At 38.2% G+C, this 20,876-nt stretch overlaps 2 protein-coding genes and 1 long non-coding RNA gene across 7 annotated transcripts in view; all 3 read left to right on the top strand.

The window, feature by feature from the left end:
- The window catches only part of LOC307144887 (uncharacterized protein), a 264,729-nt gene that overhangs the window by 211,986 nt on the left and 31,867 nt on the right, over positions 1-20,876 (top strand). For 4 of the 5 annotated variants that reach the window (XM_079847568.1, XM_079847569.1, XM_079847567.1 and 1 more), the window contains 2 exons: positions 78-278; positions 2,118-3,529. The exons of the other annotated variant lie outside the window; for it this stretch is intronic. In XM_079847568.1, the coding sequence (XP_079703694.1) occupies positions 78-278; positions 2,118-2,953 (1,037 nt within the window). In that variant the 3' untranslated portion in view covers positions 2,954-3,529. Of the gene's footprint in view, positions 1-77; positions 279-2,117; positions 3,530-20,876 lie in introns of those variants that run through there. 5 annotated transcript variants of the gene reach the window in all.
- On the top strand, positions 8,567-11,434 carry LOC307144936. Its single transcript, XR_013818857.1, has 3 exons — positions 8,567-8,671; positions 9,058-9,177; positions 9,938-11,434. It is a non-coding gene; the product is annotated as an uncharacterized lncRNA (long non-coding RNA).
- Positions 20,431-20,876, top strand: part of LOC307144905 (uncharacterized protein) — a 90,563-nt gene continuing 90,117 nt past the window's right edge. Inside the window, exon 1 of the mRNA XM_079847634.1 lies at positions 20,431-20,542. The gene's annotated coding sequence lies outside the window, so the exon portion shown is untranslated. The remainder of the gene's footprint in view (positions 20,543-20,876) is intronic.

Raw genomic sequence — 20,876 nt, 5'->3', positions numbered from 1 at the left:
GTTTTCCTCTTTCCTCTAAAATTTTCCTCTTTTATTTGAATGTTAATAATTGTATGTGTTATATGTTAATATTTTAGACTTGATGGAAGTGAATGAAGACAAACCCTATCGGTGTGAAAAACCTCATTTCACAAATGAAGATGTAAACAGTCATTTCACAGATGGAGAAGAATTCACACAAAAGCAAACCCAAAAAACTGAACTTAAAGGATCTTTCACCCAGGGTTTTAAGGAAGAACCCTGCAGAATAAAAGATGAAGATACAGAGGAACAAATAGGTTGGTGTTGTCCTTCATTCTCTTTAATGGCTGACGGGGAACATTAAAGGTGCTCTAAGCGGTTACGCTTTTTTTAGGCCAAATCTTTTTTTTGTCACATACAGCAAACATCTCCTCACTATCCACTAGCTGCCTGTCCCCTGAACACACTGTAAAAAACGTGGTCTCTGTAGACACCACAGGCTCCACAAACGGCAACAAAAACAAACTGCCCCAGCCTGGACCACGAAACATAACAAACAGTGTTCCAGCCAATCACCGACAAGAATGATTTGGGGGTGAGGGTGGAGGGGTTACTGGATGAGGAGGAGGGAGGGTCGAGCTAACCTCCGTTTTGTTTGACAATACTTTGAACGTCAACAAGAAGTTACATCACCCAACATCGCTTAGAGCACCTATAAGATGAAAACTGACATATAACAATATAACTAAAACCAGATACTAGTAGACTCAGTAGTAGGGTTGGGTATTGGTTGGGTTTTATCCGATACCAGTACCTACTCGGTATTTTTCAAACGGTTCCGGTGCTTAAACGGTTCTTGAAACGGTACTTAAGAAAACTAAACCGCACACACTTTATCAAAAAAATAATACCTCTGTGTGTGTGTGTGTGTGTGTGTGTGTGTGTGTGTGTGTGTGTGTGTGTGTGTGATTTTCTGAAAAAGATTTTCTGATTTCTGATTAAATGAAAAATTGTGCCCTTTAAAAGGCTACTGATGTAGCACAAAACACTTGAGTTAAGATACAAATTTTGTCTTCTCATATTATGACTTTTACAGAACAGAGAAATATCTGACACTGAGCAGAAATATTTAACACACACAGTATAGCCTCATATAAATATACTTGATATTGATATACTTCATACTTGATATGCAAGATTTGCAGTTGGCATTAAAATACTAGACTTACCCGAAGAGGAACACTGGCAGCTGAACTTGAACTTTAGTCAAGCGTGTCAGAGGTTTTGGGTTCTAATCCGCATTCGTAGTTTTTTTATTTATTTATTTATTTATTTTTTAAACCGATTATGCTCATCAGTGGTTGTATATCAAGCAGGGACACTTTGTGTCCATTATATTTTGAGATTTCACCAGAACGAATAGATATGAGGCGCCGTCTATAGGGCTTAAATCAAACTTCATTCACGCACATATGAAACCCTTGCATACACATATACTAGGTAGTCACACATACATGTATACTGCTGAATGCTCAAACTAATACATATGAAATGCACAATGCTCACGCACACATACGCAAACTCTACACACACGAGACGCGCGGAACTCTCCGCGCACATACTCATCTGAGACGCGAGCACGCACACACAAACTCTCCGCGCACATAATCATATAGACGGCGCCTCATAAATAGATCGATCTCCGCAACGTATTGAAGCGCGCGTCCGAGTGAAGACAGTGTGGGAGCCAAGAGAAAACACTGTATCCGCGCCACTGATCGCAGCGGCAACGAGCACTTTGATCACTTGATTTAAAAAACACATTTCAGCGCTAGATCGTCTCTTATTTAACAAACGAACTAAATGAATGCTCTGCTGGTTAACTGGAGATGTTTTATTATTGGATCATTTGTGCCGCGAGATGTTTTATAGGGGGCGGTAAAAAACGTCAGGCACCGAAATCAGGCACCGAAAGTTTCGTTCTTATTCGGTCTGGTTACTACCGTTTACGTCGGAACCGGTTCCCTATTGGAACCGGGTTTCGGTACTCAACCCTACTCAGTAGTAAACTAGATTTGTGGTAAATCAAGAATGAACTTTATTTTTTTGGTTTCTCATTTGTCATTTTTTAATTGAATGTAATATGTTGATTTTAGACCCAGTGAAAGTGAGTGAAGAGAAACACCATTTCACAACTGAAGACGGAGAACTGACAGATAAAAATAAAGACAAAAAACATCTGTTTCAAAAACCTCATCATTTCAAAAATGAAGATGGAAATGCAGTCGTTACAAAGACTGAAGAGAATTTCCCACAAAAACAAGCTGGGAAATCTGGAGTAAAAGGATCTTTCACCTGCTCTGAGTGTGGAAAGTGTTTTATATATAAATCAGACTTTAACGGACACATGATGATTCACACTGGAGAAAAACCGTTCGCATGCACTCAGTGTGGGAAGAGTTACAGACATAAAGGACACCTAAATGTGCACATGAAAGTTCACACTGGAGAAAAACCGTTCACATGCTCTCAGTGTGGAAAGAGTTTCATATCCAAAAGAAATCTCAACTATCATCTGCTCTCTCACTCTGGATTGAAATCATTCAGCTGTGATCAGTGTGATAAAACATTTGTTTTGGCATCAGGCTTAAGAGCACACCTTATAATTCATACTGGTTTAAAGCCTCACTTTTGTTCTTTTTGTGGAAAGAGTTTTTCACTAAAGCAGTATTTAAAAGTGCATGAACGCATTCACACTGGAGTGAGACCATATGTGTGTGTTGACTGTGGGAAGAGCTTTATTACATCCAGTACCTTAAATATTCACCAGAGAATTCATACTGGAGAGAAACCGTACAAGTGTTCACACTGTGGAAAGAGTTTCCGCTTACCAGCTCTTCAACGGAATCATACAAAAAAACATTGTCCGAAGGCATCTAAAAGTTCATGTTCAGATCCATCACTGACAAATAATACACATGCAAGTAAATAATATGACATTCAGATCAATCGAAAGCTGGAAAATTTCTGGTGAATTTTGATTGTTTGACAAGGGGAACCATTGGGGATGGTCAAAATAATAGTTTAGAAAACTAGTGTGTTGCCATAAAAGACTATGATTTAGAAAGGGATGGGTTTTGTTTATTTTGTGGAGTTAAATTATTTTCATTAATCATGCATATGAGGCATGTGTAAAAGTGGAAACAAGTGGTCATACCTTGTATTTAGACAAACACTTTGGTTAAAAAAATTAATAAAATGTGTGTTACTGGTTTGAGCTGATTTTGTGTTTTCTCGATCTTCTGAATAACTTGCATTAGTTTCTCTATTACAGTGAGGAAAATAAGTATTTGAACACCCTGCTATTTTGTTCTCCCACTTGGAAATCATGGAGGGGTCTGAAATTGTCATCGTAGGTGCATGTCCACTGTGAGAGACATAATCTAAAAAAAAAAAAAAAAATCAGAAATCACAATATATTATTTTTTAACTATTTATTTGTATGATACAGCTGCAAATAAGTATTTGAACACCTGTCTATCAGCTAGAATTCTGACCCTCAAAGACCTGTTAGTCTGCCTTTAAAATTCCATTTATTATCCTAAATTAGATGCACCTGTTTGAGGTCGTTAGCTGCATAAAGACACCTGTCCACCCCATACAATCAGTAAGAATCCAACTACTAACATGGCCAAGACCAAAGAACTGTCCAAAGACACTAGAGACAAAATTGTACACCTCCACAAGGCTGGAAAGGGCTACGGGGAAATTGCCAAGCAGCTTGGTGAAAAAAGGTCCACTGTTGGAGCAATCATTAGAAAATGGAAGAAGCTAAATATGACTGTCAATCTCCCTCGGACTGGGGCTCCATGCAAGATCTCACCTCGTGGGGTCTCAATGATCCTAAGAAAGGTGAGAAATCAGCCCAGAACTACACGGGAGGAGCTGGTCAATGACCTGAAAAGAGCTGGGACCACCGTTTCCAAGGTTACTGTTGGTAATACACTAAGACGTCATGGTTTGAAATCATGCATGGCACGGAAGGTTCCCCTGCTTAAACCAGCACGTCAAGGCCCGTCTTAAGTTTGCCAATGACCATTTGGATGATCCAGAGGAGTCATGGGGGAAAGTCATGTGGTCAGATGAGACCAAAATAGAACTTTTTGGTCATAATTCCACTAAACGTGTTTGGAGGAAGAAGAATGATGAGTACCATCCCAAGAACACCATCCCTACTGTGAAGCATGGGATGGTAGCATCATGCTTTGGGGGTGTTTTTCTGCACATGGGACAGGGCGACTGCACTGTATTAAGGAGAGGATGACCGGGGCCATGTATTGCGAGATTTTGGGGAACAACCTCCAACCCTCAGTTAGAGCATTGAAGATGGGTCGAGGCTGGGTCTTCCAACATGACAATGACCCGAAGCACACAGCCAGGATAACCAAGGAGTGGCTCTGTAAGAAGCATATCAAGGTTCTGGCGTGGCCTAGCCAGTCTCCAGACCTAAACCCAATAGAGAATCTTTGGAGGGAGCTCAAACTCCGTGTTTCTCAGCGACAGCCCAGAAACCTGACTGATCTAGAGAAGATCTGTGTGGAGGAGTGGGCCAAAATCCCTCCTGCAGTGTGTGCAAACCTGGTGAAAAACTACAGGAAACATTTGACCTCTGTAATTGCAAACAAAGGCTACTGTACCAAATATTAACATTGATTTTCTCAGGTGTTCAAATACTGATTTGCAGCTGTATCATACAAATAAATAGTTAAAAAATCATACATTGTGATTTCTGGAATTTTTTTTTTTTTTAGATTATGTCTCTCACAGTGGACATGCACCTACGATGACAATTTCAGATCCCTCCATGATTTCTAAGTGAGAGAACTTGCAAAATAGCAGGGTGTTCAAATACTTATTTTCCTCACTGTATGTAGTTTTGGCAATAGTTTGACAGCGCCACAGATGTTCCTCTAGATGGCACCATTTGCTTTCATTTCAACCATGTGATCTTGTTGAATCCATTGTGATTCATAAACGTACTATGTAACTTATTTGATAAAAATTTACAAATATAGATTTAATGAACGATTACATTATGAATCCATCTTCCAAACCATGTTTTGTCTTATCCTAAAACACTACTGTATGCCTGTATACTGTAAGTTTTTATATTCTGACTATATCGCTTGTAAACGTCCAGCAGGACTGCAATGTTTGAACTGGAACTGAACTGGGGAAAAAAATTATACATCAATATTCCTATTAAAGGTGCTCCAAGCAATGTCACGCGTTTTTTAGGCCAAAACATTTTTTGTCACATACAGCAAACATCTCCTCACTATCCGCTAGCTGCCTGTCCCCTGAACACACTGTAAAAAGACGCGGTCTCTGTAGACAGCCCAGGCTTCACAAACGGCAAAAAAAACAAACTGGCCCAGCCTGGACCACGAAACATAACAAACAGTGTTCCAGCCAATAACCGACAAGAATGATGTGGGAGTGGGTTTGGGGGTGGGGTTGAGGGGTTAGTGCACGTGCACATGAAGGGGGGTGTGGGGAGTGGAGGAGAGAGAAGCATGAAGAGGGAAGATAGCTAGAGGAGAGATGTCCTAGACAATGACAACGACTAACGTTAAAAATGTATATTCTTAAGAATTTTGATATGGCCGACACAAACGACCAAAGAGACGACGTTCCGATGAACGAATAACAAAGAATAGGGAAAAGGAGAAGGAACGCGCTGTTACGAACCCCTCTTTAAAATTGGCAGAAAAGGGTTGCATAACATAAAGGACACGTGAAACCTAAATGCAATGCTAGAGCATGTATTTAAATAACAAAACTAGGAAAACACGTATCATAACGAAAAGAAAACAAAGATATTTCTAAGATAATTATCAAACTGTGATAAACACAAACAAACAACAATAAGACACTTCAAAGTATAAAAGCAACGAATATTAACAAAAAATATAATTAAGAAATAAACCAAAGAGGGAGGGGACGGGATGAGGAGGAGGGATTCTTTATTGTCACTATAAAACAGTACACTACAGACATTAGACATACATTGAAGAATGCAGAGGAAGTTAACGTGTGGGATTGAGGTATGAAATTTGTGAAATGAAAGTGGTGTGTGATGGGAAGGTTTAGGGGTCGGGTTAGTGTAAGATGTAAATATATAAAAAACATTACGTCTATGGAGAGTCCCCACAAAGATAGCGAACCAGACTGTGTGTGTGTGTGTGTGTGTGTGTGTGTGTGTGTGCCTGGCAGTGTTCAGCTCCCGTACGGCGCAGGGGTAGAAGCTGTTCTTCAGTCTATTTGTCTGTGATTTAATGGACCTGAATCGTTTACCAGAAGGCAGCAGTACAATCAAGTGATGCCCAGGGTGTAAGACAGTGTGTAATATAAAGTATTTTTAACATGATAATAAACAACTGACTGACTTTTCCATTTGTTGACATGAAATGGTTGGATTCAGATGGTAAATATCATATATATATCATTATCATCTCCATCATCACCCATGTCCACCTTAGAGATAATCACCATATTTATAATATGATAAAAATAAAAATGATATTAGTCATATCATATAATAAAATAAAATAAAATATAAAAGAACATAAAATAATATTAAAAAAATCGATCTTGTCTTTGATAATACTTTACAATAACTGATGATCCAGGTGATTCATTCTGGATTCAAACTCATTATAGAGTTTGGCAATAAAGGCATTTAAAACCATGTATGACATCACCTAATGAGTCACTGATGATGACACTCATCCAAATTAAAAAGCTCATTCATTGCATTACAGGAACATTTATTTTCCTACTGCATGTGTAACCCGTCTCTACTGATGAATCCAGATCTGGGCCCGGTTTCCCAAAGCGTTCTTGTCTCTAAGTAGTTCTTAACCTATTGCTTAACCTCTCTCTTAACCTTATGGGACGGTTCCCGAAACGTTCGTACGCTAAGTATATCTTCTGTAAGTCACACTTTCGTAAGGTTGGTCTGGACCATTCGTAGCTCTCTCTTAGCGTTGTTGCAGGTCTAAATGAATATAATTCTGAAGTTTTAATACACCCAGACAGTATTAAATTAGGCTAATTCAAGTGTTTTCATGCAAAGAATAAAATTGTCATTACACTGATTGTTGTAAGATTTTTAATTATATTATTATACAATATTATTAATTGAATTAAAACGCTCTTTTAAAGGCCAGTGAAAGCATAGGCTACTGTCAGTTAAGTCCTATTCGGACGCTAATATTGTTTCTCATGGGCTCGTCCGGTATTTTAAACATTTACAGGGGTAAGTCGGTGATTTTAGTGCCGTCCGAATCCATAATATCAGTGTTTTTCTCACCCAACCCGCGTAAAAATCCCTGGCCAAATTAGTACCTTCTGTTTTTTGACAAACAGGTCGTGTGGTAATTTAATTGCCGTCTGAATCCAAATTTCCGAGTTTACAAGAGATTCAAAATTCACGGTTTGAATCCTTTTTGATCACTGCCGAGCACCGTACGCAAGATGTAAACTTTTATTACTGAAATCCTGGAAAGTATTTACACAAGAACAATATTTCATCGCAGCTCCACCTCAGCGAACAAAAATGGGAAAGAAAAGGCGGCACGTAAATTTTTGAAAAGGTTATTGTGGCAGCAATAGGCTATATGTTACAATTTTAAAATATGTAGGTTAGGCTATTATAGGCTATTATAGTTTGGATTATTTTTTATAATATCCAATAATCATAATAAATTGCAATTTCAACTATTTCTGAAGTGCTTCTTTTATAAAGATGACAGCTTTTTCACATAAACAGCCCCTGCACGAGAGAATAATTGATTGTCGAGCCATCGATTTCAAACAATTCAGCACCATGGCCACGGACAGCGCCGGGTCACGTCGCACTTAAGAAGGTATATCTTAAGCAGCTTTCTAAGGTATAGTTCGGGGAACACACTTAGGAAAATAAACAAATTTGGTAAGATATATCTTTCGAGTCTTCTTAGCAGGCTAAGAGTGAGCGTTATCGGGAAACCGGGCCCTGGTCTCTCAGAGCTGAATTTAATGTCAAGGTTTTTCTTTTCACGCTGATTCAGGATCAGATCTTTTGAGAGCTGAAATCCAACCATACAACAAACTACAACCGTGCAGAAAAATGAGCATTAAACAACCTTTACACACGCTGAAATTAACTCCGCAGCATTAGTGAGGTCAAAATTGATTTATAATTTTTATATGCAACACAACTGTATACCATTAATTAATAGTAGTGGTTGAACAGATCAAGTAAGCAATGGGTGAATTTGATATTTTTTCTCTTATTCCTTATCTCCAGGCATATCAATATATATTTATATTTATACACATTCTATATAACCTTTATAAATTAGATATGTTATCGTGGCTGATATTATATGGATAATACATGTTATATATATATATATATATATATATATATATATATATATATAACATGTATTATCCATATAATATCAGCCACAATAGCATTATCTAATCTGTAAAGGTTATATAGTTTAATATAGTTTTCGCCACTAGAGGCGCTTGAGCAACCGAAGCAATGACACACATCCGAGTCTAGGAGAAGAAGAGAAGTGAGCGAGGGAAGGGGACATAAACATGAGAAGTGGAACACAGCCGTTCATTCTGCTCTAAATCTGCTGTTTTCCAGACTGTGAGTACATTAATTTGACCATTTATTAGGAGAAATCTAAATCCAAACGACTAAAAGAGTGTTTATTTAGTGAATCACTCGGAAATTAATCAGAAATTAATACTATTTTATTTAATGAACAAATGAAACCTGGTAAACAGAGTTTTTAATGCATGTAAATTATATCTAGCCTAATGTAAGAGCAACATATCAGCTAGAGGAGTTGAATTGTTTCTAAATGGTTGTTTGATCAAAACACTTAAAGCTGAATAATTGAGAGTGATTGTAAGTGTGATGATCATCTGCTAAATGAGCAACAACGACCACAATTCACTCCTTCAGTCAGTGAAGCTCCCACAGCCGTTCATGAGAGTTTTAATGCTGGGAATATTCCCATCTTCCCACAGGAGAAGAAGAAGCCAGCAGGAGGAATTACTCCAGGAGGAACTACTGACATACTATTGTAAAGATGGAGATTGAGGAAGAACCCTGCAGAATAAAAGATGAAGATACAGAGGAACACATAGGTTGGTGTTTTCCTTCATTCTGTTAAATTTAAAATATGCCATTTTAAATGTTCCTAATTTTGTTTTAGAGTCATTAAATTTGTTTACATGCATCAAAGTTTTCAATGATTCTCAAACGACTCATCCGATGATTCAGTCTCTTTAAGATGGCCCAGTCTGTTGTAATTCCTAAATCTCAGTGATTGGACACACTGTAAAGACAGTAACAATAGTGTTGAATTTACCATATCAATCCGAGCGCGAGTCCGATGATAAAACATTGGAAGAACTAGTTATTTCACCCAAACCTCCATCACAAGAACGTCACTAAAAAGTGTTCATTGAATCGATAGTAAACTGGATTTTCCATGTCTAAAGACGTTTCCATTTTAAACGGCAAATATGGGCAAATCCACGGACAACTTCAGGCATTAGGACGAACGTAAAGAGGGCACTTGAGACGCGCACAAGTCAGCAATATTCCTGATGATTTATTGGCGTGAAGTTTCGTGCACAATGACAAACAGGAGTGTAACATTCTTGAAAAGCAATAAGCAGAGTGGACTGCCATAACATCAATGAACAACATCACTGCAGGCTTCAACATGGCTGTGTTTACCATTAGAAATGTCAAACAAATTTCGCCTACGTAGGCGATTGTAAACCGTAGCCCGAATCTGTATCTGTATCTGTATGCATGAGACCGGCAGAATTCACATTTTTGTTGTAAAAAGAGACACATTATGCAGAAGTATAATTTGCTGTTATGTGTGTTTGCCAGAGCCTGCAGTCGCTGTGTGACGTGTTCGCTACGGGCGTATCGTGACGAGCTGGACGCGCTCCGAGAGAAGGCCGTTAAAATCGTTTCCCTATTTTCGTTTTCGAAACTTGTGTTGGTTGGTCCGATCAATTGTGCAAACGATTTTCAAACGTAAAGTGACAGCCCTAGTACAATGCTTGTGATAAAGACACGCCAACAACAGAGCAATCACGCGCCCAGAAAACCACGTCTAGCGCTTAAAACCTGCATTGAAATCTCTTTCTGACGAATTCACAAAAAAATCAAGCAAAAACAGTCTTGGAGAGTATACTTGGAGAGTAAGTGACATGAAATGCAGTTGAGAAATGAAGCACATGAAACTATATTGGATCCGTACATTCGGTCTTAAAGGGATAGCAGCTTATAAACTTGCTGCTGTGTTTTAAATGTTAATCAAACAACAATGGACAAAGAAATCACTCGCTGATCTTGACTGAATTACTTTTTTAAATAAAGGTTAATCTATATTTAATTTATACAGCAACGATTATATGCAGTGTATTTACATTTGATTAGTTATTCAAATCTTGTAACTGATAAATACTGTTATAATTACCTGAAAACATGAAAAGCACTGTTTATTTCACTGTTTAATTTCATATATTGGATTTATTTGTGCTATTTGTAATTGGAATATTTTTTCATGTTTTATTACTGACTTGTCTTTAATATTTTTTTAGGGTACATTATAGTATAGCTAGTAGTTTTTTCTGTACTATACAAATTGTAATAGAGTATTATGTGATATTTCAATGATATTACAACAACCAAGCTAGTAAAAAAATCCTTAGCATTGATTGATCCCTGTTGAAGCTTACTATTTACTATTTAATAGAAGATCAAATATGATATGCAATATAATGAACAGAAGCTTGTACAATACATTTTAACAGGCGTAATTAAGCATGAAAATAACTGAAGGAAAATATATAATTGCTAAACAAATTAAATTAAGAATTATGATTCATATTCGTTTGGTTTCTCTACCTAATATATTTAAAAATTACAAATGCAGTGAAAACACAGGTATTGGTATCGGCAAGTACCAAAATGTAAAGTAGCGGGATAGGACTCGCTGTGTTTCAGCGCGTTGTTCCAGGAAAAGCGTTTCCACAACAGGAGTTACACATTCTGACATGCATGCATCTGAGTAGGCATTGGTGACACGTTGTATTAGTCTTTATATTTGATTATTAATAATTAATGATAAATCACTTTGACTCATTTTACAATCCTTTTAGGTCTTTATTTAGATTAAAAACTCTTCTCATTCATTTGGTGTGGAACATGGCTCTTTGATCAGCATTTGCACACCCTGTCATGCTGTCGGCTATATGCCACTGCAGTAGACGCATATTGCTTTATTAAAGGTGCTCTAAGCGATGTCACACATTTTTTTAGGCTGAAACATTTTTTGTCACATACAACAAACATCTCCTCACTATCCGCTAGCTGCCTGTCCCCTGAACACACTGTAAAAAACGCGGTCTCTGTAGAGACCACAGGCTCCACAAACGGCAACAAAAACAAACTGGCCCAGCCTGGACCTCGAAACATAACAAACAATGTTCTAGCCAATAACCGACAAGAATGATGTGGGAGTGGGTTTGGGGGTGGGGTTGAGGGGTTCATGTCAAGTCAAGTCAAGTCAAGTCAAGTTTATTTATATAGCGCTTTTCACAATACAGATTGTATCAAAGCTGCTTCACAGTATTAAATTAAAATAATACATCAATGTTTGTTTCTAGTGGAAAACGTCCACGTTTGGTAATGCTGATCAATAGTATTGTTGATTGATTGATTCATTAAATCAAATATCCCCAACTGAGCAAGCCAAAGGCAACAGTGGCAAGGAACCGAAAAAACTCCATCAGGTGACCTGATGGAGAAAAAAAAAACCTTGGGAGAACCCGGGCTCAGTCGGGGGCCAGTTCTCCTCTGGCGTCTATGAACTAGAGGTCGGATTTAACTGTAAGATTAAAAGTATTATATGAATGCCTGGCTGAAGAGATGCGTCTTTAGTCTAGTTTTAAACTGGGAGAGCGAGTCTGAGCAACGAACAGTATCTGGAAGACTATTCCAGAGTTTTGGAGCTAAATGTGAAAATGCTCTCCCTCCTTTGGTGGACCTAGATATCCTAGGTATGACCAGAAGCCTCAAATTTAGTGATCTTAAAGAGAGCGATGGATTATAGGGCGATAGAAGGTCCGTTAAATAGACTGGAGCTAAGACGTTTAGGGCTTTATAAGTCAGTAGCAATACCTTGTAATTAATACAGAACTTTATAGGTAACCAATGTAGTGATGATTAAATCGGTGTTATATGATCATATTTTCTTGATCTAGTAAGAACTGTAGCGGCGGCATTTTGGACTAACTGTAGCTTGTTTATTGAGGATGCAGGACAACCAGCTAATAAAGCATTACAGTAATCTAGTCTCGATGTCATGAATGCATGAACTAACTTTTCTGCATCAGAAACTGATAGCATGTTACGTAGCTTAGCAATGTTTCTAAGGTGGAAAAAGGCTGTTCTTGTAACATATGAAATATGATTTTCAAAAGACAGGTTGCAGTCTAGTATAACACCCAGGTCTTTTACTGTAGAGGATAAAGTAACAGGACATCCTACTATGTTAAAGTTGTAGTGTGAGAGGTTTTGTGGGCGGTTTTTTGAACCGATGATTAGTACTGTCAGGTTTGGGTAGGTGGAAGTAGCGAGGACTCACGTGCAGATCAAATGGGCTTTTATTAAGCATAAAATAAAACAAATACAAACAAAACTACCCCGAGGGGGAAAAACAAGACAGACTTAGACTTGGACTTGAACTTCGACTTGGACTGGACTTGACTTGACTGAAGCACACAGCAGGGAAACACACAGCATAGATACGACAACGAACCAGCACAGGACTGCAAACACAAGGAGAATAAATAGAGAGAGCAAACAAAGCAGGTAACGAGGGAGGACAGGTGGGGAAAATGAATCAATAATCAGGTAACAAGGTGGGCGGGGTTAGACAATTGACAGGAGAGCACATGGCACAAGGAAACACATGACAAGCCATGTGCTCACAACAAACAGGACTAGAACACAAAACGAGACATGAACACGCAGCTAGTGAAAACTCATAAGCCACGTGTTCACACAAAACATAACATGAAAGCACACAGCCAGTGAAAAACTAGCTGTGTGCTACACAGCACAAGACAAGAAAAAACACGCAGACAGAAGAGCGCGCGGCTCGAGCGAACTCGAAACCGCGCGCGCTCACGTGACAAGACAGAGCGCACGAGAACGAGCGAAAGCTCATTCCGTGCGCTCACAAAAGAAAACAAACACGCGGAGCATTGATGTCCGAATCCCGACACAGAACCGAAATCTAACTAGACAGACATGTCGGGATCCAAACACCATGCCCCGCACATATAACAAGGCACATAGACAAGTGAGTGCACGGCCCGAGCGCGCTCGGAACCGCACACTCACACAGAGACGAGACAAAACAGGGAGTGTCAGAGCTCTGTCACAAAACCAAGAAATTAACTAGACCGAAGTGACAGAACCCTGACAAGTACCTCTGTCTTGTCTGGATTTAATAAAAGAAAATTGTGCGTCATCCAATCTTTTATATCTTTAACACACTCTGTCAATTTGGATAATTTAACGTTTTCATCTGGCCGTGATGAAATATAGATTTGAGTGTCATCAGCATAACAATGGAAACTAATTCCATGTTTCCTTATAATATTTCCAAGTGGCAGCATATATATTGAGAATAACAGGGCCTAACACAGATCCCTGCGGCACTCCATAGTTTACTGGAGTTATGATCGATTTTTCTCCATTTAAATAGACAAAATGGTAGCGGTCAGATAAGTATGATCTGAACCAGCTTAATGCTTGTCCTTGAACACCAGTATAATTTTGTAGTCGATCTAAGAGTATTGTGTGATTAGATCTATAGTATCGAACGCAGCACTAAGATCAAGTAAAACTAGTATTGAGATAACAGCCTTGGTCAGAAGCTAATAGTAAATCATTTGTGATTTTAACGAGCGCAGTTTCAGTGCTATGATGCGGTCTGAATCCAGACTGAAACTTTTCATAGATGTCATTTTCTTGCAAGAAAGAACCCAGTTGGGCGGATAGAACTTTTTCTAGTATTTTAGACATAAAAGGAAGATTTGAAATGGGTCTAAAATTTGCTAGGTTATTATGATCTAATTGTGGTTTCTTAATGAGTGGTTTTATAACTGCCAATTTAAATGTTCTTGGGACATGACCTAAAGATAAAGATGAGTTAATAATATTGAGGAGAGGCTCTTCCACTACAGGTAACACTTCTTTCAGTAGTTTAGTGGGTATAGGATCTAATAAACATGTTGTTGTTTTAGATGAAGTGATACGTTTATTTAACTGTTTGTTCTATAGTTGTAAAGCACTGTAATTGTTCTTGCGGGGTGATAGTTGAGGCTGAATTATAAGGCGCGATTGAGGACTGAACCAGTGATGCGCGGGTCGTCTCATAACCCGCGGGCCCCGCGGGTAGCCTGCGGGTCGGGTTGGGGCGGGTAAAGAAATTGTCACTTTATTTGCGGGGCGGGTTGGAGCGGGTCATTAAAAACAAAATAAAATAAAAATCCATATATGTTGCATGCAATGTCCAGCCTATATTAAATATTTGATAATATCAATCTAATCATATTTTAGTAGGTTCTTTGATAAGGCCGTAGCAATGCAACTTGCGTGATTTCCCCAAACCTTTGGCGTCACATGACACAGCTCGCGCAAAGCAGCTCGCGCCAAGCAGCTCCCGCCGCCAGCCACAATAACAAAGACGGGGAAATAAAAGTGAAGATGGAAGATGAGGTGCGGGAGAAATTGAGGTCGGGATTTTACATATTTAAAAGAAAAAAAGGTGAATGATGAATTAGATGAATACAAACGCTGCTTTGTAAATATTGAAAATGTTTAAATCATTATCTAATATGACCTGATTTATGGTTCATATTCAGAATCGTCTGTTATTGCCAGTTTACATGGCGATATTTCCAAGCACTTTCAGGCTGAAATAAAGGCTGTTTTCATTTACATTACAATGCCTAGTATGTCTATTTAATGGTCGCGGGTGCGGGGGCGGGGCGGGTTGTAAAAATAGATACAGTGGGGCGGGCTGGGGCGGGCCAAATAATTTCATAAAAACGGGACCCCCGGGTTGGAAAAAAAGCCGACCCGCGCATCACTAGACTGAATGTTTACAATTGTGGTTCTGATGTTTTCTATTTTCTCAGTGAAGAACTTCATGAAATCATTGCTACTAAACTGTAACGGAATATTTTGTTCAGGAGACATCTGTTTATTTGTTAGTCTAGCCATGGTGTTAAATAAAAACCTAGGATTGTTTTGGTTGTTTTCTATTAGTTTGAGGAGGTGCTCAGCCCTGGCCGATTTTAGGGCCTTTTTATAACGTGACATACTGTCTTTCCACGCTATTCTAAAGACCTCCAAATTAGTTTGCTTCCATCTACGCTCCAAACTACGAGTTTCTCTCTTTAGAACATGTGTAGTATTGTTGTACCAGGGTGCTTTACTTTTCTCTCTGACCTTTTTTAATCTAATGGGTGCAACAATATCCAATTTTCCAGAAAGAATGGTGCTCATAGTGATAGTTAATTCCTCTAGTTCATCTATTTGTTTGGGTTCACTGAGCAGCTGAGACCGATCAAATAAGCTATTTGAAAAATTATCTATGGTGGATGGAAGGATTGTTCTGCCTGATCGATAACGCGGCGCAGCATGACATATTACAGGAGTACGTAATATGCAAGTTACCATGTAATGGTCAGTGACATCATCACTTTGTGGAATGATGTCTATATCGGTTGGATCGGTTCCATGTGATATAATTAAATCGAGTGTATGATTAAAACGATAAGTTGGTCCGGTAACGTTTTGATTGACCCCAAAGGAGTTTAATAAATCTGTAAACGCAGCCCCTAACGCATCATTTGGAGTATCTACGTGTATGTTAAAATCTCCAACAATTAATGCTTTATCGACATTGACTAATAGGTCTGAGAGAAAATCTGCAAACTCTTTTAGGAAATGAGCGTAAGGCCCAGGCTGTCTATATACGGTAGCCAAGGCTAGAGATAATAGGGATGTTTTTCTAACATCTAAAAGTGTAACATTTAGTACAAGTACTTCAAACGAAATAAACTTATAACCCGTTTTCTGACATGAAGGGAGGTGTGGGGAGTGGAGGAGAGAGAAGCATGAAGAGGGAAGTTAGCTAGAGGAGAGATGTCCTAGACAACAACTACCGTTAGAATTATATTCTCTTGAATTTTGATATGGCTGACATACGACCAAAGAGACGATGTTCCGATGAACAAATAACAAAGAAGCGGGAAAAGAAGAAGGAACGCGCAAAGTCCCAAATTTACATCGGAAAAGCCTGTTTCAGGAAGCACGGAAGAGAGGGGACGGGATGAGGAGGAGGGAGGGTCGAGCTAGCCTCCGTTTGGTTTGACAATACTTCGAACGTCAACAAGAAGTGACGTCACCCAACATCGCTTAGAGCACCTTTAAGGCTAACGATTAATCTACTAATTGATCGATAATTTAAAGGATGATCGATCATGGTAATTTGTGTAAATTGGCATCCCTAGTTTCTATTTATTTCCTAAAATAACACATTAGATGATGCATCATCATCCTGCACATGTTAAACCTGTATCTAAATATGTTACAGTTTAAAAGTAAATCCACCTTGTTCTTAAGGGGGGCATGTTCCCCTACTATTTGCACCTGAATATTATTATATTTATAATAATTATATATTCCCATCTTCCCACATGTGAAGAAACAAGCAGGAGGAATTACTCCAGGAGAAACTGCGGACATACTATTGTAAAGATGGAGATTAAGGAAGAACCCTGCAGAATAAAAGATGAAGATACAGAGGAACAAACAGGTTGGTGTTTTCCTTCATTCATTTAATATTTGAAGGCTACATGCTAATGTATTAATTATATATAATAATTAATAGCATTAATAATTAACTAATTTGTTCTTTAATTGAATTTTAGGTCCTGTTGATGTGAATGTTTTGAAACATGAGTTTCGAAAACCTCATTTCACAAATGAAGATGGAAACATTATTTCACAGACTGAAAAACAATTTACACCGAAAAGTGCTGGAAAAACTGGAGTCAACGGATCTTTAACCTGCTCTGAGTGTGGAAAGAGTTACACAATCAAATCAAGGCTTAAGACACACATGAGGATTCACACTGGAGAAAGGCCGTTCTCTTGCACTCAGTGTGGAAAGAGTTTCTTTCGAAAAGGATACCTATCTGAGCACATGAGAATTCACTCTGGAGAAAAACCTTTTACATGCAGTCAGTGTGGAAAGAGTTTCACACATTATAGTAATTTCAAAGATCATCTGCGCTCTCACTCTGGAGTGAGATCATTCAGCTGTGATCAGTGTGGTAAAAAATTTGTTTCTTCATCGAACTTATGTGCACACCTTAAAGTTCATGCTGCTGTGAAGCCTCACCTTTGTACTTTCTGTGGAAAGAGTTTTTCACTACTTAAGTATTTAAAAGAGCATGAGACTATTCATAATGGTGTGAAACCTCATGTGTGCTCTGACTGTGAGAAGAGCTTCTCTACATCCAGCGCCTTGATAAAACACCAGAGGATTCACACTGGAGAGAAACCGTACAAGTGCTCACACTGTGGAAAGAGTTTCTCTTGCTCAAAATCCTTGAAAGAGCATGAGAGAGGTCATACTGGAGAGAAGCCGTACCAGTGCTCTACATGTGGGAAGAGTTTCACCCGATTTGCTAGTCTGCGCTATCATAAGAAAAAGCATTGCCCAAATTTTCCAGAATAAGCAAAGTCCATGTTCAGATCCGTCACTTTCAAGTAAATAGTCTGATATTCTGATAAATCAAAAGAGTTGTTTGCAACTGAGATGATTTGAGAAATTTGTTAAAATTACATAAGTCAACGTGAGGATTGTTGGAAATTGGGGGAAGCTCAAAATGCCTGGTTTCAGGTGGAAATGTTTATTTTGCTTATGTTAGGGAGTAAATATGGTGAAACTAGTTCCCTTTCAATTGGTCACGTTCTACGTCATTTCGGAAGTTATCGACGAATTGGGATCCCGTCTGAGAACTATTTCCATCAATTTTCTGTACAAATTAATTTTGCAAGTCTGGCTGTGAAGAGGTGATGCACTAGCCTGGTTAAAACCAGACCATTCTCAGTAGTAACTGAGTTATGGTCTGGCAAAGCTCCATACACAAATCATTTCCAAAGGGGCGTCACCAACGGACGTCGCTCAAATGCCTCTGGGCGCAGTTGGATAGATCTAAAACCAATCAGAGCGATCGTCATGGTGTAAAGCCATATGCTGCGTCCCAATTCGCCTAAGTTACACTACGCCATAAAAGTATGTACTCTTTTTGTGAAGAAAAGGTATTTACTTTTGAATGTGTAGCAAAAAAGTAGGCAATTAAGCTTTGGGACATACTACTTCGTCATCTTTATCGGACGGATCTGTCGCGTGCATCCTGTCACTTAAACTGCCCTGTCAATCATCGTGTCACAGTTAAAATCCTCTATTAAATCTAATTTAATTTCCTAACATTTCGGAGAGAAATGTAGTAGCACGTTCATCTGCCAGTGGGTCTTTCATGGAGATTGTCCTCATGTGTTTGCAATTTGAATATAATAATGTATTTAAAAGTTGAACGGACGTCGCTCAAATGCCTCTGGGCGCAATTGGATAGACCTAAAACCAATCAGAGCGATCGTCATTGTGTAAAGCCCGCCTCAACGTTTCTGATTGGTGCCGCGATTTCTCGGCCATGGAAATGGGCTTGAATGAGCTCTTTGCCAGACTACTTCTCGAGCAAATCTGAATTTGCCGGAAGTTGTCTGGGTTTTCCCAGGCTAGTGATGCACTATTATTAAAGTCATTCTACTTGAACTATTCTTGTACAAATGGCACTGTATTAAGCAGTACATGAAAAGTGTTTCTGTTGCTTCATGAAAATGTCTGAAATTACAAATATTGTATCTCATCCACTTCGTCTGTGATAATGTACACAAACCCAGAACGAGTGTCACTACAGGAAGCAGAAAGTGCCCGAATTCACGGCTCCTTTTCAAATAATTTTTTAATTTTTTTTAATATATATTTCCATTTTAATAAAAACTCGTTAAAGGGATAGTTCACCCAATAAGGAAAATTCTGTCATTTACTTTCCGTTGTGTCGTTTTAAAAGTGTATGACTTGCTTTGTTTTGCTGAACATAAAAGAAGATATTTTGAAGAATGTTGAAAGTCAAAATGTTTTGGTTACCATTAACTTCCATTGTATGAACAAACAAAATACCGAGACATTTCTCAAATTATCTTCTCTTATGTTCCACAGGAAGAAAGTCATTCTGGTTTGAAACGACATGAGGGAGAGTAAATTATGCATAAATTAAAAACTTGTAAATGCATTGAGCTCGACCAGTGTCCGATCCCCGAACAAATTACTCTTAAGGGTCAGTTCATTTTAGTAATTCAAAAACACAAATAAACCAGCCGGAGCGCATCAATGAATCCTAAATTATTACTTTCGTCATGTCCGACTTGAAATAATCCAATGGCTACAAAAGAGTACCTTAAGACCGTTACTGAGCAGTTATTCACATGACACATTATGAGTTGTGTTGAGCGATAGGCTATTTAATGTAATTAATAAATGAAACCTAGTCAAGTCAAGTCACCTTCATTTATATAGCGCTTTTAACAATATGGACTGTTTCAAAGCAGCTTTACAGTGATAATAGGGAATTAAAGTAACAGACTGTTTTGGCTTTACAGCAGCTTTAGAATAAAGTTATTGTCCAGCTAAAGTTTGTTTTGATCGATTCACTTCCGTTGCAAAGATCATTAGTTATTAACTTAAGGAAAGGACTCATTGAGCAAATATAGAGCTCATTTCTGCATAAAAACACCACTTTTGAAAAGAAATAGACTAAAATATCATAAAGAAATAACAGTAGGCTAACAGTCGACTCTTTCATTTTGTTTTTAATTTGCCCTTCTTTTATTAAATTATAGCAATTAAATGATTTGAGACCCAAAGACAAGAAGCATCCGTTTCAAGAACCTCATCATTTAGCAAATGAAGATGGAATTTCACAGACTAAAAAGAATTTCATGCAAACAATGTGTAAAGAGTTTTATAAAGGAAACGTTAATGTGCACATATCATACAGATAAAGATTAATCTATTTCATTACAGAGGTTAAATATTATTGTTTCCTAACTTTTCAAGATCTACTAGAATATCTTGGCATCTCTTTGAATGAGCAACTTTCACTTTCACTTTCACTTTAGCGCGACGCATTGCCTGTGTTCCACCAGTAGAGGCGCTCGAGCAACCGAAGCAATGACACACATCCGAAAAGAAGTGAGCGAGGGAAGGGAACATAAACATGAGAAGTGGAACACAGCCGTTCATTCTGCTCTAAATCTGCTCTTTTTCAGACTGTGAGCACATTCATTTGATCATTTATTAGGAGAAATCTAAATCTAAACAACTAAACGAGTCAGTTCATTTAGTGAATCACTCAGAAATGAATCGAAATGAACCGACTGATGTTGTTCATTAAGCTCGTGAAACGATCTCTGACTGATTTTTTTTTTTTTTTCACATTACAATTTGAGAAAATTTTGAGTTGTATTTTAATTTTTTTGCAATGAAAAAAACTGGTAAACAGAGGTTTAATGATAAATCATAATCCCCCTTGTTGATAAAATGACAAAAAAGCTTTCCCTCTGAAAAACAATAACCATCAACATTAGATTAACGGTTTTGAATTAT

This window comes from Squalius cephalus (genome assembly GCF_949319135.1).
Source record: "Squalius cephalus genome assembly, chromosome: 17".
Lineage (NCBI taxonomy): Eukaryota > Metazoa > Chordata > Actinopteri > Cypriniformes > Leuciscidae > Squalius > Squalius cephalus.
The sequence above is the reverse complement of the archived record's forward strand: the minus strand, read 5'-3'. Positions and strand labels throughout refer to the sequence as shown.